This window comes from Amblyomma mixtum, chromosome 10, assembly GCF_055824585.1.
Source record: "Amblyomma mixtum isolate Tamu chromosome 10, ASM5582458v1, whole genome shotgun sequence".
NCBI lineage: Eukaryota > Metazoa > Arthropoda > Arachnida > Ixodida > Ixodidae > Amblyomma > Amblyomma mixtum.
In genome coordinates this window covers 25,391,190-25,409,534 of record NC_143021.1, presented here as the reverse complement: position 1 = coordinate 25,409,534, position 18,345 = coordinate 25,391,190, and the positions used below count along the sequence as shown (strand labels likewise).

Here is an 18,345-nt window from a genome sequence, read left to right as displayed (position 1 = left end):
GCCGGAAACTTGTCCGTGAAGGAAACAGTCTCAATGCGATTCTGTGAAATTAGGTTCATGTATATAGAGCCTACATTTTAATAAATTCCATTGGGGCACGTTGAGCATGTGCCCTGGGAGCTTTAAAGTGACCGTCGTGTTGCATTATTTCCACTTCGTTAGTTCCAACACCAGCTTCTGCAAAGTAACTAAACGATAGTAGAGCAGAACGTTGGGCCAGTTGGTGTAGCGACATAGTCAAGGGCTCGATCCCGGCCGCGGCGTTTGAATTTCTTTGGAGGAGAAATTCTAGAGGCCCGTGTACTGAGCGATGTCAGTGCACGTTAAAGAACCCCAGGTGGTCTAAATTTCCGGAGCCCTCCACTACGGCGTCTCTCATAGCCTTAGTCGCTTTGGGACGTTAAACCCCATAAACCAAACCAAACCAAGAAAACTTTGCGCAGAAAAACACAAGACGGAAGGATAACACGTGCACACACACGAGCGCAAACTTGCAACTGTATTTTCGGAAGCGATACTCGTGCGCGCTCGCGTGTGTGTACGTGTTTCTTTCTCCGTCTTGTGTCATTCTGCACAAAGTTTTCTTGAATATGTAATTAAACGATACTTCAGTGATTAGCAGCAGCGCACAGCAACAAAGCGATCTCACTGCCGTCATTGGACATGCATTGCGTGCGTGCGACGGCTATTACTGCGGAATTCCTGAGGGGCTCACCGATGCGCTGAAGCAGCGCTGACACGAGGCTTCATCAAAAGCCCTATTCAGGATAATGGGAGATGAATCATTCCCGGCGCGAAACACACCGAGAAGAGATAGTCTAAATGACAGCGACAGGTATGCCACCCGTACCTCTTGGTCCGGTTGCTCTCGTAATCGTGTTTCGCGCCGCGTATGCAACGTAGGTTGTACTCAACTTGCGCAGTGTGGTGCAATGCCAGTTATCATTCTCGCGCACGCTTTAGCTCGCTTAGCAAGAATTCCCTTAAGTAAGCTCTATAAAAAGAAGTAGCCAAACTGTTTGAATGATAAACGTCACAAATTTGCTACCATAATTTTCTTCGTTTCGAAAAGCTCATTTGGTTACAAGCGTGTTCGCATCAAGATGAGACGTAGAACGTCATGCTTTCAGCCCATTATCTCTGCTATTCTTAAACTTGACCAAGTTAGCTCGCAGTTTGAGTGAAGATAGGGGCTAATACATTTTTGCCGGAGCCACGGCGATATGAGAGTGAATTCGTCAAAAACGTGTATTCATACGTTCAGGTTCCTTCATCGCAAAATGGTCTGTTCGTACATATCTCCGCTACTGTGGCCTCAAAATAGTAACACGTCTGACTTAATCGCTGCACATGTGCGCATAAAATAAGCCTCGCCATATCTCTCACGAGTTATGCAACGTTAGTATTTGGTTTGCGAGAAACACTTACCAGTGCGGTGTAGAAAGTTCCCGAGAGTCCGATAAACACGTTGCACCAGAAAAGCGGAGCTTTGAAAGCTGAAAAGCCAGGAGATCTCGGCATAAGGAAGACATATAACCTGTACAAACACCACGCTTCCCCATCTCTCGTGAATCTTCTCTGTGGACTATGAAGAGTAATTTGCTTTTAGGATGGCACCTAGAGTGCATTCAACCAGAAAATAACCATACAGTGCAAGTCTCTTAACAGCCCTCGCGAGGCCTTAAGGAAGACCTCTTACTGTTAAGCGTGAAAAGAGAATTGCGGTCTGGCCAAATTAATTCGCAGGTGACTAATGTATTCTGAGAAAACTCTGGTCATTAGCTTTATTGTCGTTTACATGCCGACTGCGTACTGCGAAGTATGAAGTAAAGCTGAGTGTCTGACAATAATGCCCGTTGCGCTGAAGTGTTGCGGAAAACGAAAGGGAAAGAGATGGCTTCTATTTTGGCGTAACGCGCCTGACGGGCCGGAATGTCGTAATTCACAGCGAAGTCTCTTTTAGGCGTGAACAGCGCCTGAAAAAAGCATATTGATTCATGGTTCTATTTTTTTAGAGTTCTAAGACAAATCAAGGACAAAATCTAGCAAAAAACATCTACATAAAAGAAAGCGAGTGCACGGGCAGTTCGTTTTCTTCACATCTGCCGAAGAAACCTTAATAGAGAAACTTCGTCAGAAATTCTCTCTGCTAAGCTGTGAGTTCCATTAGTGAAGCGATAACATTTTTCGTGTTTCTAATGAGGTATTTATACTTTCATTTATGGCCATACGTATAGTTAAATCACCTGAACAGCAAAGCAGTTTAATACATTTCATAGCAATAAAGAATTATAGTGACAATAATAATAATAATAATGATAAGTTTCTACTTCAACTCCAATTCAATATTACTGTCATAAGTAGTCCACATGTAATCTATGGCTCTGATATTGACAGAAGCCATTGCTAAAGAATGAAACTGACCGTACCTGTGACAAGAGTGAGTGATGCTGCGAAAATGGAGATGGCGCCCACACTTTGCTGGAAGAAGGAAGAAACCAGAAAAACAGTTCAGTAATTGTTCTTGTCTTCTGCGACATTTGGCCTGATTTCGCCTTTTTTCAAAGGCCATTAAGTGTATGCATAGAAGATTGGTTCAGAGACTATGTGCAGCTTGATGCAGGAGAACTATTGGGATGATTATGGTGGTTTTTGTTAACTGACAAATAAAATATTGAAAGCAGAGTGAAGAGAGAGGTGATGCGCAATCTTAAAAGCATTCAAAATTTTCGAAGATGCATATCCGACCAACGATCCTCCATCATTTCCTTTCCTACCATTGGCCTGTCTTAACACCAGGAAATCGAGAAAATAAAGCTTTGGTCGCAATCCTAGGTTAAGCGTTTTCCATGCATTTCATCATAAATACACCCCCCGTAAGCCCCTTCTCGTTTGCAAGGATGCTGGTGTGGCCATCGCTTCACTCAGGGACATTGGTACGCTACGTCTACAGAGGAGTTTTTACGAAGTTTGTTTAGAACAGATCAACTTTTTTTCTTTTTGTAAAGAAGTAGCTTCAGCATTGTTCAGTGTGTTTTTCTTGGGATACGGTCTGTAACTGAGAATAGAACTCGCCTGACTTCTGCAATGCTGTAAATCTTATTTTAGAACAGCCTCCAGCTGCATTGTGACGCCTCACACGTCTGTATGTGCTGTCTCTGATGTCTGTTGGCAGCCTCCAGACTGGGAAGTAAAATGAGATATTTACGTGGTCGGGGAGGTGGGTACTTTTCGGCGATGCCGTCATTCCCCCGAAACATTCCGCTTGAAGCGTGAATATTAGGACGTGCATGTGGGGTAAAACCACCAGGCATCGTATCTTGGAGCTTCCGTAGTTTGCCCCGCATAATATCCCTTCGGCACCAAAAACACGCACGCAGTACCTGTTATTTTCGAGCCTGAATCAAGTTACTAATCCGTACAAATCCCTCTGCGTTTCTCTTACCCCGATGTGTTTTTTGTATGGTCGAGAGCACTACTGCGTGCTCTCAGCGTTGCTGAGATAGCTCTGTTATATCCACAGTCACGACTGTTTACAAGCAGTACGGCTTTTGGTTGCAGCTTCCAGCAAATGTTTTGCACCTTAAACAGTAAGTTAATTCCGTTCTTCTACTGGAAGCGAAGACAGAAATTCATTCCCTTCGCGTGGCATATCTAAATCGGGCACAAAAATTTATATAATTGCCATTCAATAACAAAATGTTTTTGCATCTCTTCTAGCTCTCAGCTGATCACTTTTATGCTATGAATATTGATAAACTTGCCATAACCTTCCCACTGATGTCGCTCCGCCATTTTGCTACCGATGTGCATGAAACCGGCATTTTCTCTCATTCAATGGGCAATAAAACGGCAGTGGATATTAAAAATGCTTGAAGTCGCGTTTAAATGTGCTCATATCGCAGCGAATGCCCTGCGAGAGGCTAGTTATTCTGTTGGGTCGATCACTAGACAGATCTCGCACATCTCCTAATCATTACAAACCTTCTAAAGTGTGGCAGCACATCCCCTGATTTTTATTGTTCAGATCTTTGGCGTAATTCCTTTACTTCCTTATTTTCGCCGTCTTTGATGCACACCAGTCCCGCTGTCTCTTAAGATTGTAGGTACGCTATGTTAAAGCTATCGAATTGAGGTAGTGCTGAGAAGACACGAATTTACTCTGTCTTTTTTTACTAACTTACCGTGAGGAAAAGGTAGATAACGCATGCTGTCAAGGAAATGTTGGCGTTGAAACGCAGCCGGATGTACTGCGAAAAGAGGGATAAACTTTATACATATAAATAAGAAAAATCACCAGAATTTCAAAAAAAAAACATAACATAATTTAATTCACGGCGTTTCGGCTGGAGGACCAGCCTTTTTTCCAGTGTACTACAGAATTCAAAACACGTTGCTTCTAAAGCGCGCTTGAGGTACTGGAATAGCGTAAGGCACCAGTGCAAGCAATGTGGGGTTGAAGAAGGCGTAGAAAAACAATGACAAATTAAAAAAATAATTGATGACACATCAAAATGTGATCCCTTATTATGGACGGAGGTATTCGGAAGAGGTGGGGGACATATAATAAAAAGGAGGCGGGAAGATTCCTTTCCCCACTACCTCATGACAGTAGCGTTATAAGAGAAGCCAACAGCCCCCGAAGCAAAGGGGATTAGGGGATTCGTTTTTGTATTGTGGTGTTCATCGATGAAGATTATTAGTCAATAGTTTATCTTTCTCAACATTAACTGATTAGAGAAGTAGAAGAAAAAGCACATGCCATCGGTGGGAACCGAACCGACGACCTCCGGATTACGCGTCCGGAGCTCTACCAACTAATCAGTGATCTTTAATGGGACAGTGAGGAGAGCTCTATTGATATTTTTTTTAAAGCAAAATCCCATAGTTCGGCATTTCTGGCTTTGCTTCCACTTGGCTGGCAGTGAAAGATGCATTTATTTCTAAGAAATTTGGATTTGAAGTTTAAAAAGTTTGTCCCGCCGCTTTGATTCAACCTTGGAACTCTCTTTGACGACACAGGACTAAGTGCCGTGAAACATGACGTACACATGACGTAACGCAGACTCCGTGATTTCTGGCGGCCAGCAGTGCGGCCTACCAGCAGCCGAAAAGAAAGCTACCGCCGGCCGCACGTTGAAGGCATCCGTCGGCTATTGCGGCCATCGTTACCGTCGCTTCGTTTACGTTTGCACCAGCGTTTTGCCATCGTTATGATGGCTCCCGTTCTCGAAGTCGTCAACGAAGTTCTCGCAAATAGACAACTTTAGCATACCGTGTACCTTGTTACTGTTAGCGGAATACCGGGAGCCCGCCTACCGCCGGGGAGCAGGCGCTGATTGGTCCCCATGCTTCAGGCGCGCGCCTAGCTGCCGGGTACGTGGCGCCATCTGGCGACGTCAAGGAGATTTGCGCATGCATTGGCTGCGCCTCAGTGATTCGTGGTTATCGTGTCCCGGTGTTGCTAGAACTATTGGTTCTAGCAACACTGTTTTGTCCTATGACGTCATCACGCTTGTACTTGCGAGTTTGGCCAGTGGCGGCGATACCTGTATTTTGGTTCTTGCTCTTTTCTAAGTTAAAAGAGCTTTCTCGTCAGTATGAGTGGCGTTTTTGTAATCAGGAGCTGGTATTCTGTCGATACAAGCCAATTTTAATTTCTACTGAGTGTCTCTTTAAAAAAAGCTAAAATATTTCCTAATAATCTTCATTCATCAGCACCACAAAGTTCAAAATCCCCTATGGTATTTGATTTCTGTGGTTGTTGGCTTCTCTGATATGCATAACGAGCCCCTCATTTCCCTTCCCTTTTTTGCTACGCACACACACACACACACACGCGCGCGCGCGCGCACGCACGCACGCACATGTCACCAGGAATTGAAAACATCACAGGACTTAATTCATGATGTTTCGGCGGGAGAGGCTGGTCCTCCAGTCGGAACATCGGGAATTAAATCCTGTTGTTTCTCAATTACTGAACAATAACTTGTATTGATCAATTAGCTGCACAGAAATATATATATATATATATATATATATATATATATATATATATATATATATATATATATATATATATATATATATATATATATATATATATATATATATATATATATATATTGTAAGAAAGAGAGTTGGGGATTGCTGCCCCAGCGGCTAGCGCCGACGAAGGAGAGGAAGAAGACAGAAGAAGAAGGTGACGAAGCTTGGGTGCGCGCTTGCGAACGCCGGCCTGCTGAGCAGCACTGCTGGAACAAGGACTGTGGCCGTCCACACTAACTGTGCGAGTCCCCACATTGCAATATGTGTGTGTGTGTGCGTGTGTGTGTGTGTGTGTGTGTGTGTGTGCGTGTGTGTGTGTGTGCGTGTGTGTGTGTGTGTGTGTGTGTGTGTGTGTGTGTGTGTGTGTGTGTGTGTGCGTGCGTGCGTGCGTGCGTGCGTGCGTGCGTGCGTGCATATATATATCGAAGTATACGCTTCGTTGAAGGAAACATTTATTTCATTCGACGGTTCGATCGGAAGACCGATAGGAAAGATCTATCTTTCAGTAGAAAAGAATTTTTTTTTCCGTAAAAAAAACGTTCACGGCAGAGGCGAAATCTTTGCTCTGAAGTAAATGCTCTGTAGCATGACATGTCGGAATCCTGTTTTGGAGACATACATTTTCCAAAATTTTGTTTTTTTTTTGCTGACATATTAACATGGTGTTCAACAACAAAAAGCAAAGCCTGTTTGATCACAAGAGGCAGGAAAAAAACAATCAGTTACGTGGATACTCTGTCTGTTTCCCGTACCGAAAACCGGCCCCTATTTTCATTGTTTTTTAGACACCCCAGTTTAAATTTTAGATTGGTCTGTCGGGAACGTTAGGCTAAATTCGACCTGCCTCTGTCTTCGATGTGTGTGAGAAAGGACCAAGAATCTCAATCATGTGGAGAAACTTAGTCCGTTATCACTACGACTAGTTATGCCAGAAAACGCGAGCTCTTCAATCGAAGCGAGATCGGCCGTAAAGCTTATCATCACTGCCTAAAAGCGGTCCCAAGTGCCTTAATACTAATAGTTTAGTATGAAAAACGTAGATAACAATAAAGTAGCGAATTGCGCTTCGAGGACTTAAGCAGCATATTTTTTTTTGCACTGTATACATAACTCTGCTCTTGAAACAAAAAGCGAAAAGCACCGTGAATCTACACTTTCACACAACAGAGGCGACTCAACGTTACCATTATGATGCAGAATCATCTGCGTTCATAGATGAATCAAAATAATCGTATTTTGGCAGCTTGCAAAAAAAAATACTTTATAGTAAATGCACTTAGAGCATCCCGATTTCCAGGATCTTTGTTCAAGTTCCTTTCTTTGAGCTGATGCAATACTTGCTTGACATTTTCGAATAAAATTAGCGGGAAGAACTTCTGAAATGCACTAAACCGTAACTAACATCTAAACTAAAGCTAAAACCTCTGCCACCACCTGACACTACGCGGTCTTCGCTGACACGTTTTGATCCATATGGCTCACGCTGCCGTGAAAAATGGTGTCATAGAAGTAGTAGGCTACCCAGCCGGCGACATCCAGCAGAGCCTTGACTTCTGTATGGCGGGAAGCCATGACTTCGCCTTCAAGCAGCGAGGAGTTGACCTGGAACTGCAATGGAACCTCACAAGAACCTAGTCAGACCTTGCGACCATACGGCGCCGTTCATCTGAGTTGAAGGCTTCGCTCAGGCAGGCTATGAGACCTGGCCCCAAGTATCCGATAAGCCGGTTACTAGACGATTCACCCAGATATCATATGTGTTTGAGAAAGGTCGTCTGCTAACGAACGATTTGTGCAAACTTCGCAACTTCACGCACGCTACGAAACACGGATATTTTCCATTTCATGACCGCTCGGAGTCCACAGAGCATGGATTTACCGGGCCGCCTGAGAACACAGCTCGTTGTGCCCACAACCCAACATATCAGAACAAAACATGCAAGTATGGCTAAAAGAGAAGTTCGCCGAGTTGCTAATCCACTGAGTAGAACACAACTCTATCTGAAACTGGGACAAAGGAAGACGCACAAGAGTGAGCACTGACTTTCGAGCGCTGTCGTATATGCTTATTTCCGCGGTAGGAGCAATAAACTTCAGCGGAAAGTCAGCGCCAGCGCTAGTCTTTCTGTGCTTTCTTCGTCCCAGTTTCAAATCGCGCTGTTTTCAACTCAGTGCACGCCTACCCGTGAGAGCTTATCGTCTGAGGTTTCAGTCTCCTCTCACGGAATTCACCACGGTGTCTTCACGCCCTTTCGGAGGCACATGATGGTTGAAACAGCTTTAAACTAAAGGAAATCCACTAATCGCGCCATGTGAAGAATGAAGAAAACAGGACGCAGCGGCGAAAATTCGTCCTGCCCTTAGGCAGATTTTTTTTGGTACCGGGTTTATGAAATCACTGTTAGAGGTCGAAGTGGACCATTGCCTATGACGCATATCAGTACAATACCTTTTGCATGTGGATTAATTTAGTGTCTCCTTTTAGTGACACTCTAAGGTGTACCGAAATGTAAGTGCTCAAAATTTAAAATTTCACACGAAAAAGAAATCTGATGGAGCTGTCAATCGTGTGGAAAACTTGGGTACTATATTTTCTACGTTTGAAGCACATGCAAAAGTGGCTTAATATAGTGTTACATTTTTGGTTAAGTTTCTTGGCTAAACGCGCAGCCCACCTGCAGGAAGACCGACCGCATAGTCAACCGTCTAGAAAAAAAAGCATTGAATGAGCTGTTCTCAACAGAGAACGCCCCAGATAAACTCAAGGTCCAAAGGCGTCGACGGAGCAGGGCAGCACGTGCGTCCCAGAAAATAGTCGCGTTAGTCCGTTCCCAGAACCTGCCTAACGGCAGGAGAGTTTTCCCTTACCACTTTTACACGCACCTGCTTGTCGGAAAACGTGCATCACAGGGACGCCATGCAGCTGCACGCAGAAGGCTTTGGGGCTGAAAGCTTTTGTGGCTTACGGTGCTTACTTCGCAAAAAAGCTCACATTGGCGTAGTAATTGTACGATATATTTTGCTTCAAGCATTTCAAGGGTTCGCTGAAATACAGTGGTGCTTTTTTCCGCCCTAAACCTAAGCGCTTCAGAATCCATGCAACATGAAGTAAGCATGCCGGATACCAGCGCGTATTGGCTGACAAATTATCTGCCTTACCACAGACTCATTATGACAGCAATAGATCTCGTGTCTTATAAGATGTCACAAACAAGTAATAAAATGTGTCAGCGGGTGCTAAAATGTTTCAGCGTTCGGTTTGACCCGCACTAAGGAGGAATTATTGTTGAAATCAAAGAATCATATAGAATGCGTATCAGTAACGAATCTGAACGTGACGGGATTGTTATAACATTGAGTACAGATGCCTGTACAGTTTTTTTTTTGCCGGCACTTTAAACACGCTACAGGCACTAGCTGTTCTGTCGATCAAGTATTCGCTTGAACATGACAATACGTATGAGGCTTTGTTTGGATTGGTTTGGTTTATGTGGTTTAACGTCCCAAAACTACCCAAGCTATGAGGCACGCCATAGTTAAGGGCCCCGGAAATTTCGACCACCTGGGGTTCTTTAACGTGCACTGACATCGCACACTACACGGGCCTCTAGAATTTCGCCTCCATCGAAATTCGGCCGCCGCGGCCGGGATCGAACCCGCGCCTTTCCGGTCAACCACTGCGCCACCGTGCTGGCTTTGAGGAGGAAGGAGAACATCTTCACCTTCTAGGTCTGGGTACAAAATCAAAGAAGACACTTAGGAGCCTTAAGCTTAAAATCTGGGAACACGTGGTCATCCAACCACATATATCGAACGCGTATATGAAATGAAACTTTTTTCTTCAATACGTAATTTGACATATCTATACTGGAGTACGGTTATATCAAGAGATCTCACCTTCATGCTGCATTAAGGGTCTGCTAGACCCAACAGATTATGTGCTCAGGGATTTTATGTCCATCCGCCCCAGGTGACTCATGGGCGGTTGTCAACGAGAACTGTATGAACTCATTTGTCTTTTCTATGCGGCACTTTTTATGTATCCCGTAGACGGCACGAAAGCCTACACACGTCACAGTTCGACGGCCGTTTTAGTTACAACACGTTTGTTATCACTCCGACAGCACTGTTGACACTGGCAGCCTGTACAAAGGCTTCTAAGTTTGGTTCGGTTTGGTTTATTGGGGTTTAACGTCCCAAAGCGACTCAGGCTATGAGAGACACCGTAGTGGAGGGCTCCGGAAATTTCGACCACCTGGGGTTCTTTAACGTGCACTGACATCGCACAGTACACGGGCCTCTAGAATTTCGCCTTCACCGCCGCCGCGGTGGCTCAGCGGTTATGGTGCTCGGCTGCTGACCAAAAAGACGCGGGTTCGATCCCGGCCGCGGCGGCTAGAATTTCTTTGGAGGAGAAATTCTGGAGGCCCGTGTACTGTGCGATGTCAATGCACGTTAAAGAACCCCAGGTGGTCGAAATTTCCGGAGCCCTCCACTACGGCGTCTCTCATAGCCTTAGTCGCTTTGGGACGTTAAACCCCATAAACCAAACCAAACCATAATTTCGCCTTCATCGAAATTCGCGATCGAACCCCTGTATTTCGGGTCAGCAGCCGAGCGCCGTAACCACTCAGCCAGCGCGGCGGGGTAAAGGCTTCTAAGCATCGACAAATGTTAGAGCAGATGATAAAGCAGTCAGATTGATTTTGTTTATCTAATGCTTCGCTGCCGTTACTAAACCGCCGAACGTTGTAAATGCTTTAGTTCATTTCCTCTTATGTGCTCGGCTTATCGCTCTGTAAATGAAAGATTGCCATATGAAGTCTAAGGCGTTGTATGATTGAACGAAAACACGCCAAGTGAAGAGCGTTTCTCGGGCTGGTTGCCATAAAAGTAAAACGGATAAGAACAATGTTTGTTTTTAATGTTTCTGAGCAAATATTTTCAATGAATGCGCCTTGCAATGGGGTAACTTGCAAGGGTCTGGACGTTATGCACCGGATGACGAAAACAAGGTTCAGTTAGAACAATCAAATCAGTCGCCACAATAGGGGTACAAACGCGGACTTTTTCATTTCGCGTTGAGAAGCAGACTTATCCGGGGAACAGGCTTTCTCTACAGGTTGTTCACCCCGAGAGTTTATTCAACTTTAATTTATAGTTCATGAGGAAGTTGTGTAGAACTAAACGTGACACATTGTCTGCTGAGCTTTACGTCACTGTAGCTTGTACTCAGAGGATGACAAGACTGCATGAAAAGTTATACTACAACCGCATGTCATACCCTCCCGAGCGGTCACGCGGAGCAGTTGATAGCGGTCCGAGTGTTCACGCCCGGCACCCGGAAAGCAACGATTGTTTACCTGGGCATTTTTTTCTGCATTGCAGCTTTGCTGAAAACAAATTTTTGATGCGCGCGATTGCTTTTTTAGAGAACTTTCCTTGAGAGGCGGGCTATCATGAGCTATGAGCATTGATGTTCCGAGCGATAAAGATCAACTCATGGTGTGCCACAGAATTAGCAACAAGTAACGCTTCTGTTTGTAAGGTTTGTTTTCGTGCATACTTTAAAAATGTCGAAATATTCGAACCACAAACGGAAAGTGTGAAGAAAGAATCCAAGGAAGTACGAAAATAATAAGCGTAGTTTAGTTTGTGAGGTTTAACGTCGCAAAGTGACTGAGGATATGAGAGGCGCCGTAGTGAAGGGCTCCAGAAATTTCGACTACCTGGGGTTCTTAAACGTGCACTAACATCGCACAGTACACGGGCCTCTAGAATTTCACCTCCATAGAAATTTAACCGCCGCGGCCGGGATCGAACGCGCGTCTTGCGGGTCAGCAGTCGAGCACCGTAACTACTGAGCCACCGCGGCGGCTTTCGAAAGAAGGGTGGAGGATATATAATTTACAGAATCTGCAACGTTCCATGATATTTTTTTCCCTGGAACACACTCTTAGAGGAATTATCATTCACTTTGTGTGGCATTCTTCTTTCAGAAACACATGCAATAATTAACAGAAATTATGTATATACCTCCAGACTGAGAGACAGTACGTGTGAGGCTATCCATGGGAACTAACTGCTGTTGTTTTCGACAGCCTTTTACAAAGGATGAAGAATGTGAAGCGCCACGAAAGCACGAAGAGCGAAAATCGGTATGTGCCATGTTGTACGTACACCACGTGTCACACACTGTGAAGAGAGTCGATGGACGGAGTCAACTCATGTTTCGGCGCCATGTAAGCTCGCTAGAGTGTGGCCAGTGATAAACAGCCATGAAAGACAACAAGGATGCACTTCAAACCACATCCTGAAATATATAGAATGCGCTACGGAAATCACCTAACAGGATTCGGTATCCGGTGGAATGATGTACATCGGCCAAACTGACCGATACTACAATGAGAGGAAGAATGATTGTGAACACAATCTGTTCACCAATTCAAACGGCAAGTAAATTATACACCGCAATGAATGCCAGAAATCTGACAGTCACCCGCGACAGGAAAGCACAAAATTCCTCACTACAGCAAGCAGCAAAACTTAAATTGAAATAATTAGTCTTTCTAATCCCCAAGAATGTGATAAACGTGTCAGCGCACCATCCCTTGCAATTTCAGATAATGAATAGCTGTTTTTAAGAAGGCCACCCTTCGTGCCATCAGTTTTGGTGACGTGCATCTCTGCCGTAACCTTTACGCTTCTTATTTGTTTCCATCCTTCGCGCTCATTCTATTTTACCTTTTTCAGCTTAGTTATAATGAATTGTAGCAACCTTGTTTTATACCAATGTTACCTGTGCGTACCCTTTCTCCTATCCCCCTTTTAGCATGTTTAACGTGCTTTCCCTCTCTTCTCTGCTTTTTATATTGTGCAATGTCATCCTCTGGTATACAATTAGTTCGAAGTCACGCTATCACGCCAACTGTAGCACCTGAAATCATTCTTTATTTTTTGCCTTGTCTTCCCTAGTAAATGGTTCAGCAAAAGCATCCTACCTGAAAAGATTAGACAGTGTTCATAATCTTGATCTGCCCTTATCATCTGGAGCATACGTGTTCCTTGTGGAGCCTGTACGATATAGAGTAGTGAACTGTATTATCTCCAGATCATACCCCCTGATTTGGTTAGCTCGTGTGGTGGTTATCGAGCATTAACAGGGAGTGCACGCAATTCTTCGAATAAAAGTTGAAAGCATTGAGCTTCGCGTGTGTGCCTTCCTTAGTCTGTTATCGATGTTAGGCGCTGTTTGAAAATGAACGAATGGCTGAAGTAGCCCGTCAGAAGACACTTCTTCAATAGATCACAAAAAATCTAAAATATGCATTGAAACGCGACAAAACGAGGCAGTTAAGATGAGGCTCATAAATTCGTTTTCAATGGTAATGATCACAAAGACATGTTTGCAAGGGCAGACAGCCATCAGTGATATCCGACAAAAAATGACGCAAAACGGGCAGGACAGTTGGTTCTGTTTACCATGCGCGTTTTTTAAATACTATCGGTATTTTTCGGCTAAAAATATCAAGGATTGTCTCCCTGACGCTGCTTTCATTGCCACATGCGCTTTCACTGACATATGTTCACATGTTCCACCTTGAAACATTAGCTTCACTTGGCAATCTCCTGATGAGGTTGCGCCTGCTGCCCACTTTTTGATCAGAAAGCAGTGGTGCTAACACATATTGATCATCTGGTAGAGGAGCATCCCATCTAAAACAGCTCTGTGCTTTCTGTGAGCCGAAGGTACAGACGCGCGCATGCGAGCGAAATTTCGTACTTTCGTCACTAGGGCAAGTGCTCCTGTTCTCTTACATCTCTTTTCTTCTTTACTTTCTCCTGATTTTCTCCAGTGCGCATATGTGGGCTTCAATGCATATATTTTGCGTTCCAGAACAAACTGCAATTCTTACTACTATATTAGCGCTTCTGTTCTCTATAGCGACTTGTTTGCTTCAGAGTGAATCATATTGTTTTCAAATATTATGGAGCACTGAAAGCCTAGCCCCGCATGTTTTGTCTTGGCGTCTTAGGCATTCAACTATTTGGACAGAACATTAGAGGTAAACCACAAGGGAGAAAAAAACGGCGGAAGATAGACGGAAGTAAGTTACCGTCACTTTTTTGTCGCGAGTAGTACGTGAACGGTCCACATCGTACAGTTTGCGTAGGTGCTGTACAAATTAACTTGCTACTATAAGCGAAATTTCGCTGGGGGAGAGTACGTGCAATAAAATTTATTTCGGGGCTGTCGAGCAACGCAAGTCACTGAAAAAGCTTTCAAATATAAGGGAACATGCATGATATACCGTGTAGAAGAATACTGCCTGGCAAGGCAGAGCAGAAATAACTTTTTTTTCTTTCAATAACATACCACAACCTTGTCTATAACTACAGATAGGAACAGGTCGTCCCTAATGAATAGATCGAATACGTCGTCCTGCAGATGTGCAGGACGTGACATGTAAAAAGCGACGCGCTTGGCAGTACTGCACCTCTAACGGGCAAACAATGGCGGGATGTTATTACCGGTCGCCACATTCTTCAATGTTTATTTGTCCAAAATAAAATACTTTGACTTCAAGCGCTCGACGAGTCAGCGATTTGAGAAATTTCTGACTGGCAGAAGCCTTTCCTCTTGCGTCAGAACCAAGCTCTAGAGGATACGTTAGCTGTGTAACGAAAAGCGCTGCTTTTTCTGTCATCAAGAACTTCTTAGAGTACTGGCCCATAGTTTCCATACGGCTCCTAAGCGTCATCAGCATCCGACGGGGTGAATTTCTTGTCAGGCAAATTGTGCTCGCAATCGCTGCCAAATATTAAGGCATAAGCCTTTAATGCCTCATCGTTGTAAGCAGTAGTTGTCGACAGAAATGTCACGCTTTTCAATTGGTCGAAACGGTCTTGACGTCACAGTGCGCGAATTTCAGACGCGGCCAATTGTGCTTTGGCTATAGTAACCATGCACCCAATTAAAGGGATCGTATAGTGATGCTCCAAGTAAGTGGGAATAAGTTTAGTTCATTGCTTAATTACCCAATTAGCCTAATTAACCCTTCTAGTAAGGCCAGATAAATAAATAAAACCGAGTAGGAAATTGGTCTAGTTGGGGAATCGAACCCCGGTCTCCGGAGTGCGTGACGAGCACGCTACCACTCCGCCATGCCTACTCGATGGTTTGTAATGAACAAAGGCGCGTCTAGTGAATGCAATGCCTTCGTTCACTCCCGTCTTCCTCCCTTCCTGTTACGTCGAGGTTTAGGTGTCCAGCCAGATATGCGAGACAGATACATTTCCTTTCCTGAAAAACCAATTTACCGACGAGCAAGGGGTAGAACCGAACGGGCGATGGCGTTCTGTGGACTCCCTGGCAGCGTGGCAAGACGCCGTCGCGTTTCACTTTTAGAGGCGAAGCTTAACATCTTAACAACGCGTCAGTGACACAAGCAGCAACACCGCGCTTAAGGCTTACGCCTCAACGCACTTTAGGTCGACAAAGTGCCCTCCTGAATTTTTTCTTGTTCAGCGCAAGCCACGGGCATGTGTTTGAAACAAATTTCTAAAGTGCCTGACTGGATTGCTCTAGGTCACATTTGGCTATACCGGCCGCTTTGTTGTGCCTACATTCTGTCTCTTCCCTATACCACCGGTTTCCGGCTGAGCGTTTTATGTGCATGCAATTTCCATATTCCACGCTGCACACCTCTGACAATCTGCGCTAAAATTACTCTCACTTAATTCTTGAAAATGGAACAAATTTTATCTTTTTCTTTTTCAGTGCTGTTCTGCAGAGAAATAGTTTAGTTCCTCGTCCGTGAATGTCCGTACTTCATACCTACTTTATTCGTACATGAGTGGTGTGGCCTTCCCCAGGATCATAACAGGGTGAGCACACGCGCTTGCATACGCATATATGAAGGCGAAAGGGTACGAACAAATAATTTTATGAGCTCTTTAAATGATGATATCGACTTTTGTTCAACTCCATCGTTAGAAAGGTTATTTCATTCTACTGCATTAAGCCGGAAATAGGAGCATTAAAAAAATGGCTGAGGCTTAGCTTAGGTTAAGCCTAGTCAGATGCGAAGCATATTGTCGCCGAGTTGCATATCGAGCAAGCCGCTTGGCTAGACGTTCTTCACGCTCTTCATCAGTCTCTGTAGCACGCCGCAACTTTTGCTTCTCATTCCAACGAGGAGCCCTGTCTCCAGGAGGCATCTCTATCCCGTGTACGCCTAGCAGAGGCAGGCGCACCCCCTTGTATACCGCCGCTCCAGCATCACGTGTTCACTACAGCGCACCTAGCGGCAGAAGCAGGAAACACATTGGTCGCGACGCCTCGCGCGACGGCGCGAGCTGGGGCCCCGTTTCTCCTATGTCGTTATGTCACGCATCGCGTGGTCCTCCTTGGTCGCGACGCCTCGCGCGATGGCGCGAGCTGGGCCCCCGTTTCTCATCTGCTGTGACGTCACGTACCACGTGGTCATCCTTGGTCACGACGCCTCGCGCGACGGCGCGAGTTGGGCCCCCGTTTTTCATCTGCTGTGACGTCACGCATCAAGTGGTATGACATGGAGGTCACGAAAGGTCAATGGTAACGACACCGCCGCGCTCGAGGAGCTGGGTTAGGCTATTTTAGTATGCTTCGCATAAAATTTTCAGTCGAAGATTTGTAATCTCCTGTTATCGAGCGCAAACAGAAATTCATTCTCAATAGGCAATTTATACAAGTTACAGACAGAAAGCAATTTTACCGAAGTAATTCACTGTCAGACAGTAGGCTACGATTCTTGAAAATAAATGTTGCTGCTTTTGGTTGGATGCGCCCAAATTTGTTGGTGCGGTAAACGGGTTCCAAATTAGTACAGCTTATTCAAGTGCTGGACGAATTAGGATGTTCTATGAACGAGATCATACAGCTTGTGCTGCAGATAATAATGGCTGCTTGAGATAAAACCATCTAGGAAAGCGTTAGATCTGACAATTTTAACTGATATGTTCTGTCCTCGATAAATTATTATCAATCGAAAGAGCGACATATTTACAATGCATTACTTATTTCAGGGGACCTTTCTTCAGGGCGGTTGTCATTTTGCCATTTTCCACTCCTCACGTCATGGTATTGCTTTCAGCAGCTGACTATTCATTGTAATTTGGAACCGGATAACATTAACAACGTTGTAAGGTACCTAGTCGTCTTCATAATATTTATCAAGAACTAAAAGATTGTCAACGATACAGTTTATGAAGAGCAAGAAAACGAGCAGACCACTAAGGACTTTGGAAAACCATTTTACACGCGTATAGAATTGAAAGATGTGTTGGTTATTGCAACTAACTTATGTCTGCCTCTTTAAGAAGCTACGGTTCCAGCATTAAGGGGGCACAGTGCACTTGATGCCACGTAGCGTTCAACAACTACAACTTTCAGTACCTGCCCAATAGTACATTACGCGCGGAAACTTCACCCTTCTAAAAACCAAAATTATAGTGCATATATGATGGTTCCGAGAGGATTTTTAAACTAGCGCTTGCAGAACACCGTTCTGCGATGATTCTGTACTGAGTCGCTTTTTGTTCACCGAAGGGTTAGATTAAGAATGTGTTTCAAAGGGAGGGGCGTGTATTTTTTTTTAATCACGTATTATAGAGCACGTCGGGGCCATACTCTAGGTTGCACTCACACACACAGACGACAGCGGCGGGTGACTGCACGGCACCTTGTGCCGCTGTACTCACTTCGAATATCGATGTGATGCCCAGGCGGTACAGCACTGGCACGAATACATATGTGGTCACAGGAATCAGCACGAAAGAGGTGAGGTATCCCCAGGACAGGTGCCAGCCGTAGGCGTAGTAGTGCGCTGGAAAGCCCACGAGTCCGGTCGACGAGAAGAGCGACGCCACGGAGGACGCCGCCAGGGGGAGTGTCTTCAGCATCCGGCCAGCGAGAAACACTTCCTCTGCTGTGTCCCTACTTCCGGCACTGACGTTCTTCCGCCGGAAGGAGAAGTACAAGCCGAGAGAAAGGTTCGCAGCAACCAGGATGGCAAACAAAGCATACTCGAGCACCCGGACCATTCTTGACGACTTTCAGGACAGTTGTGCTCCTAGGGGTGTCCTTGTTCACACTAAGGACAAATAAAATGAAAAAGCAAATATGTATAGTTTGCCACCATATGCCTGAAAGGCCTGTGCTTTTTTTGCCAGTGCAAAAGTTTAAGTGCCCAGTAACATACGCGAATTACAACAATTTTATCAGGAATCGCGGTTCATGGAAGTGTTAGATTGATG

The 18,345-nt window shown here is 44.8% G+C and overlaps 1 protein-coding gene across 1 annotated transcript in view; it reads right to left on the bottom strand.

Annotated features, from left to right (window-relative positions):
* The window catches only part of LOC149325412 (sodium-coupled monocarboxylate transporter 1-like), a 77,430-nt gene extending 59,298 nt beyond the window's left edge, over positions 1–18,132 (bottom strand). Inside the window, exons 1-4 of the mRNA XM_089564271.1 lie at positions 17,791–18,132; positions 4,185–4,250; positions 2,430–2,481; positions 1,429–1,496 (exon numbers count right to left, since the gene is read on the bottom strand). Of these exons, the coding sequence (XP_089420397.1) occupies positions 1,429–1,496; positions 2,430–2,481; positions 4,185–4,250; positions 17,791–18,132 (528 nt within the window). The remainder of the gene's footprint in view (positions 1–1,428; positions 1,497–2,429; positions 2,482–4,184; positions 4,251–17,790) is intronic.
* Positions 18,133–18,345: the final 213 nt, after the last annotated feature.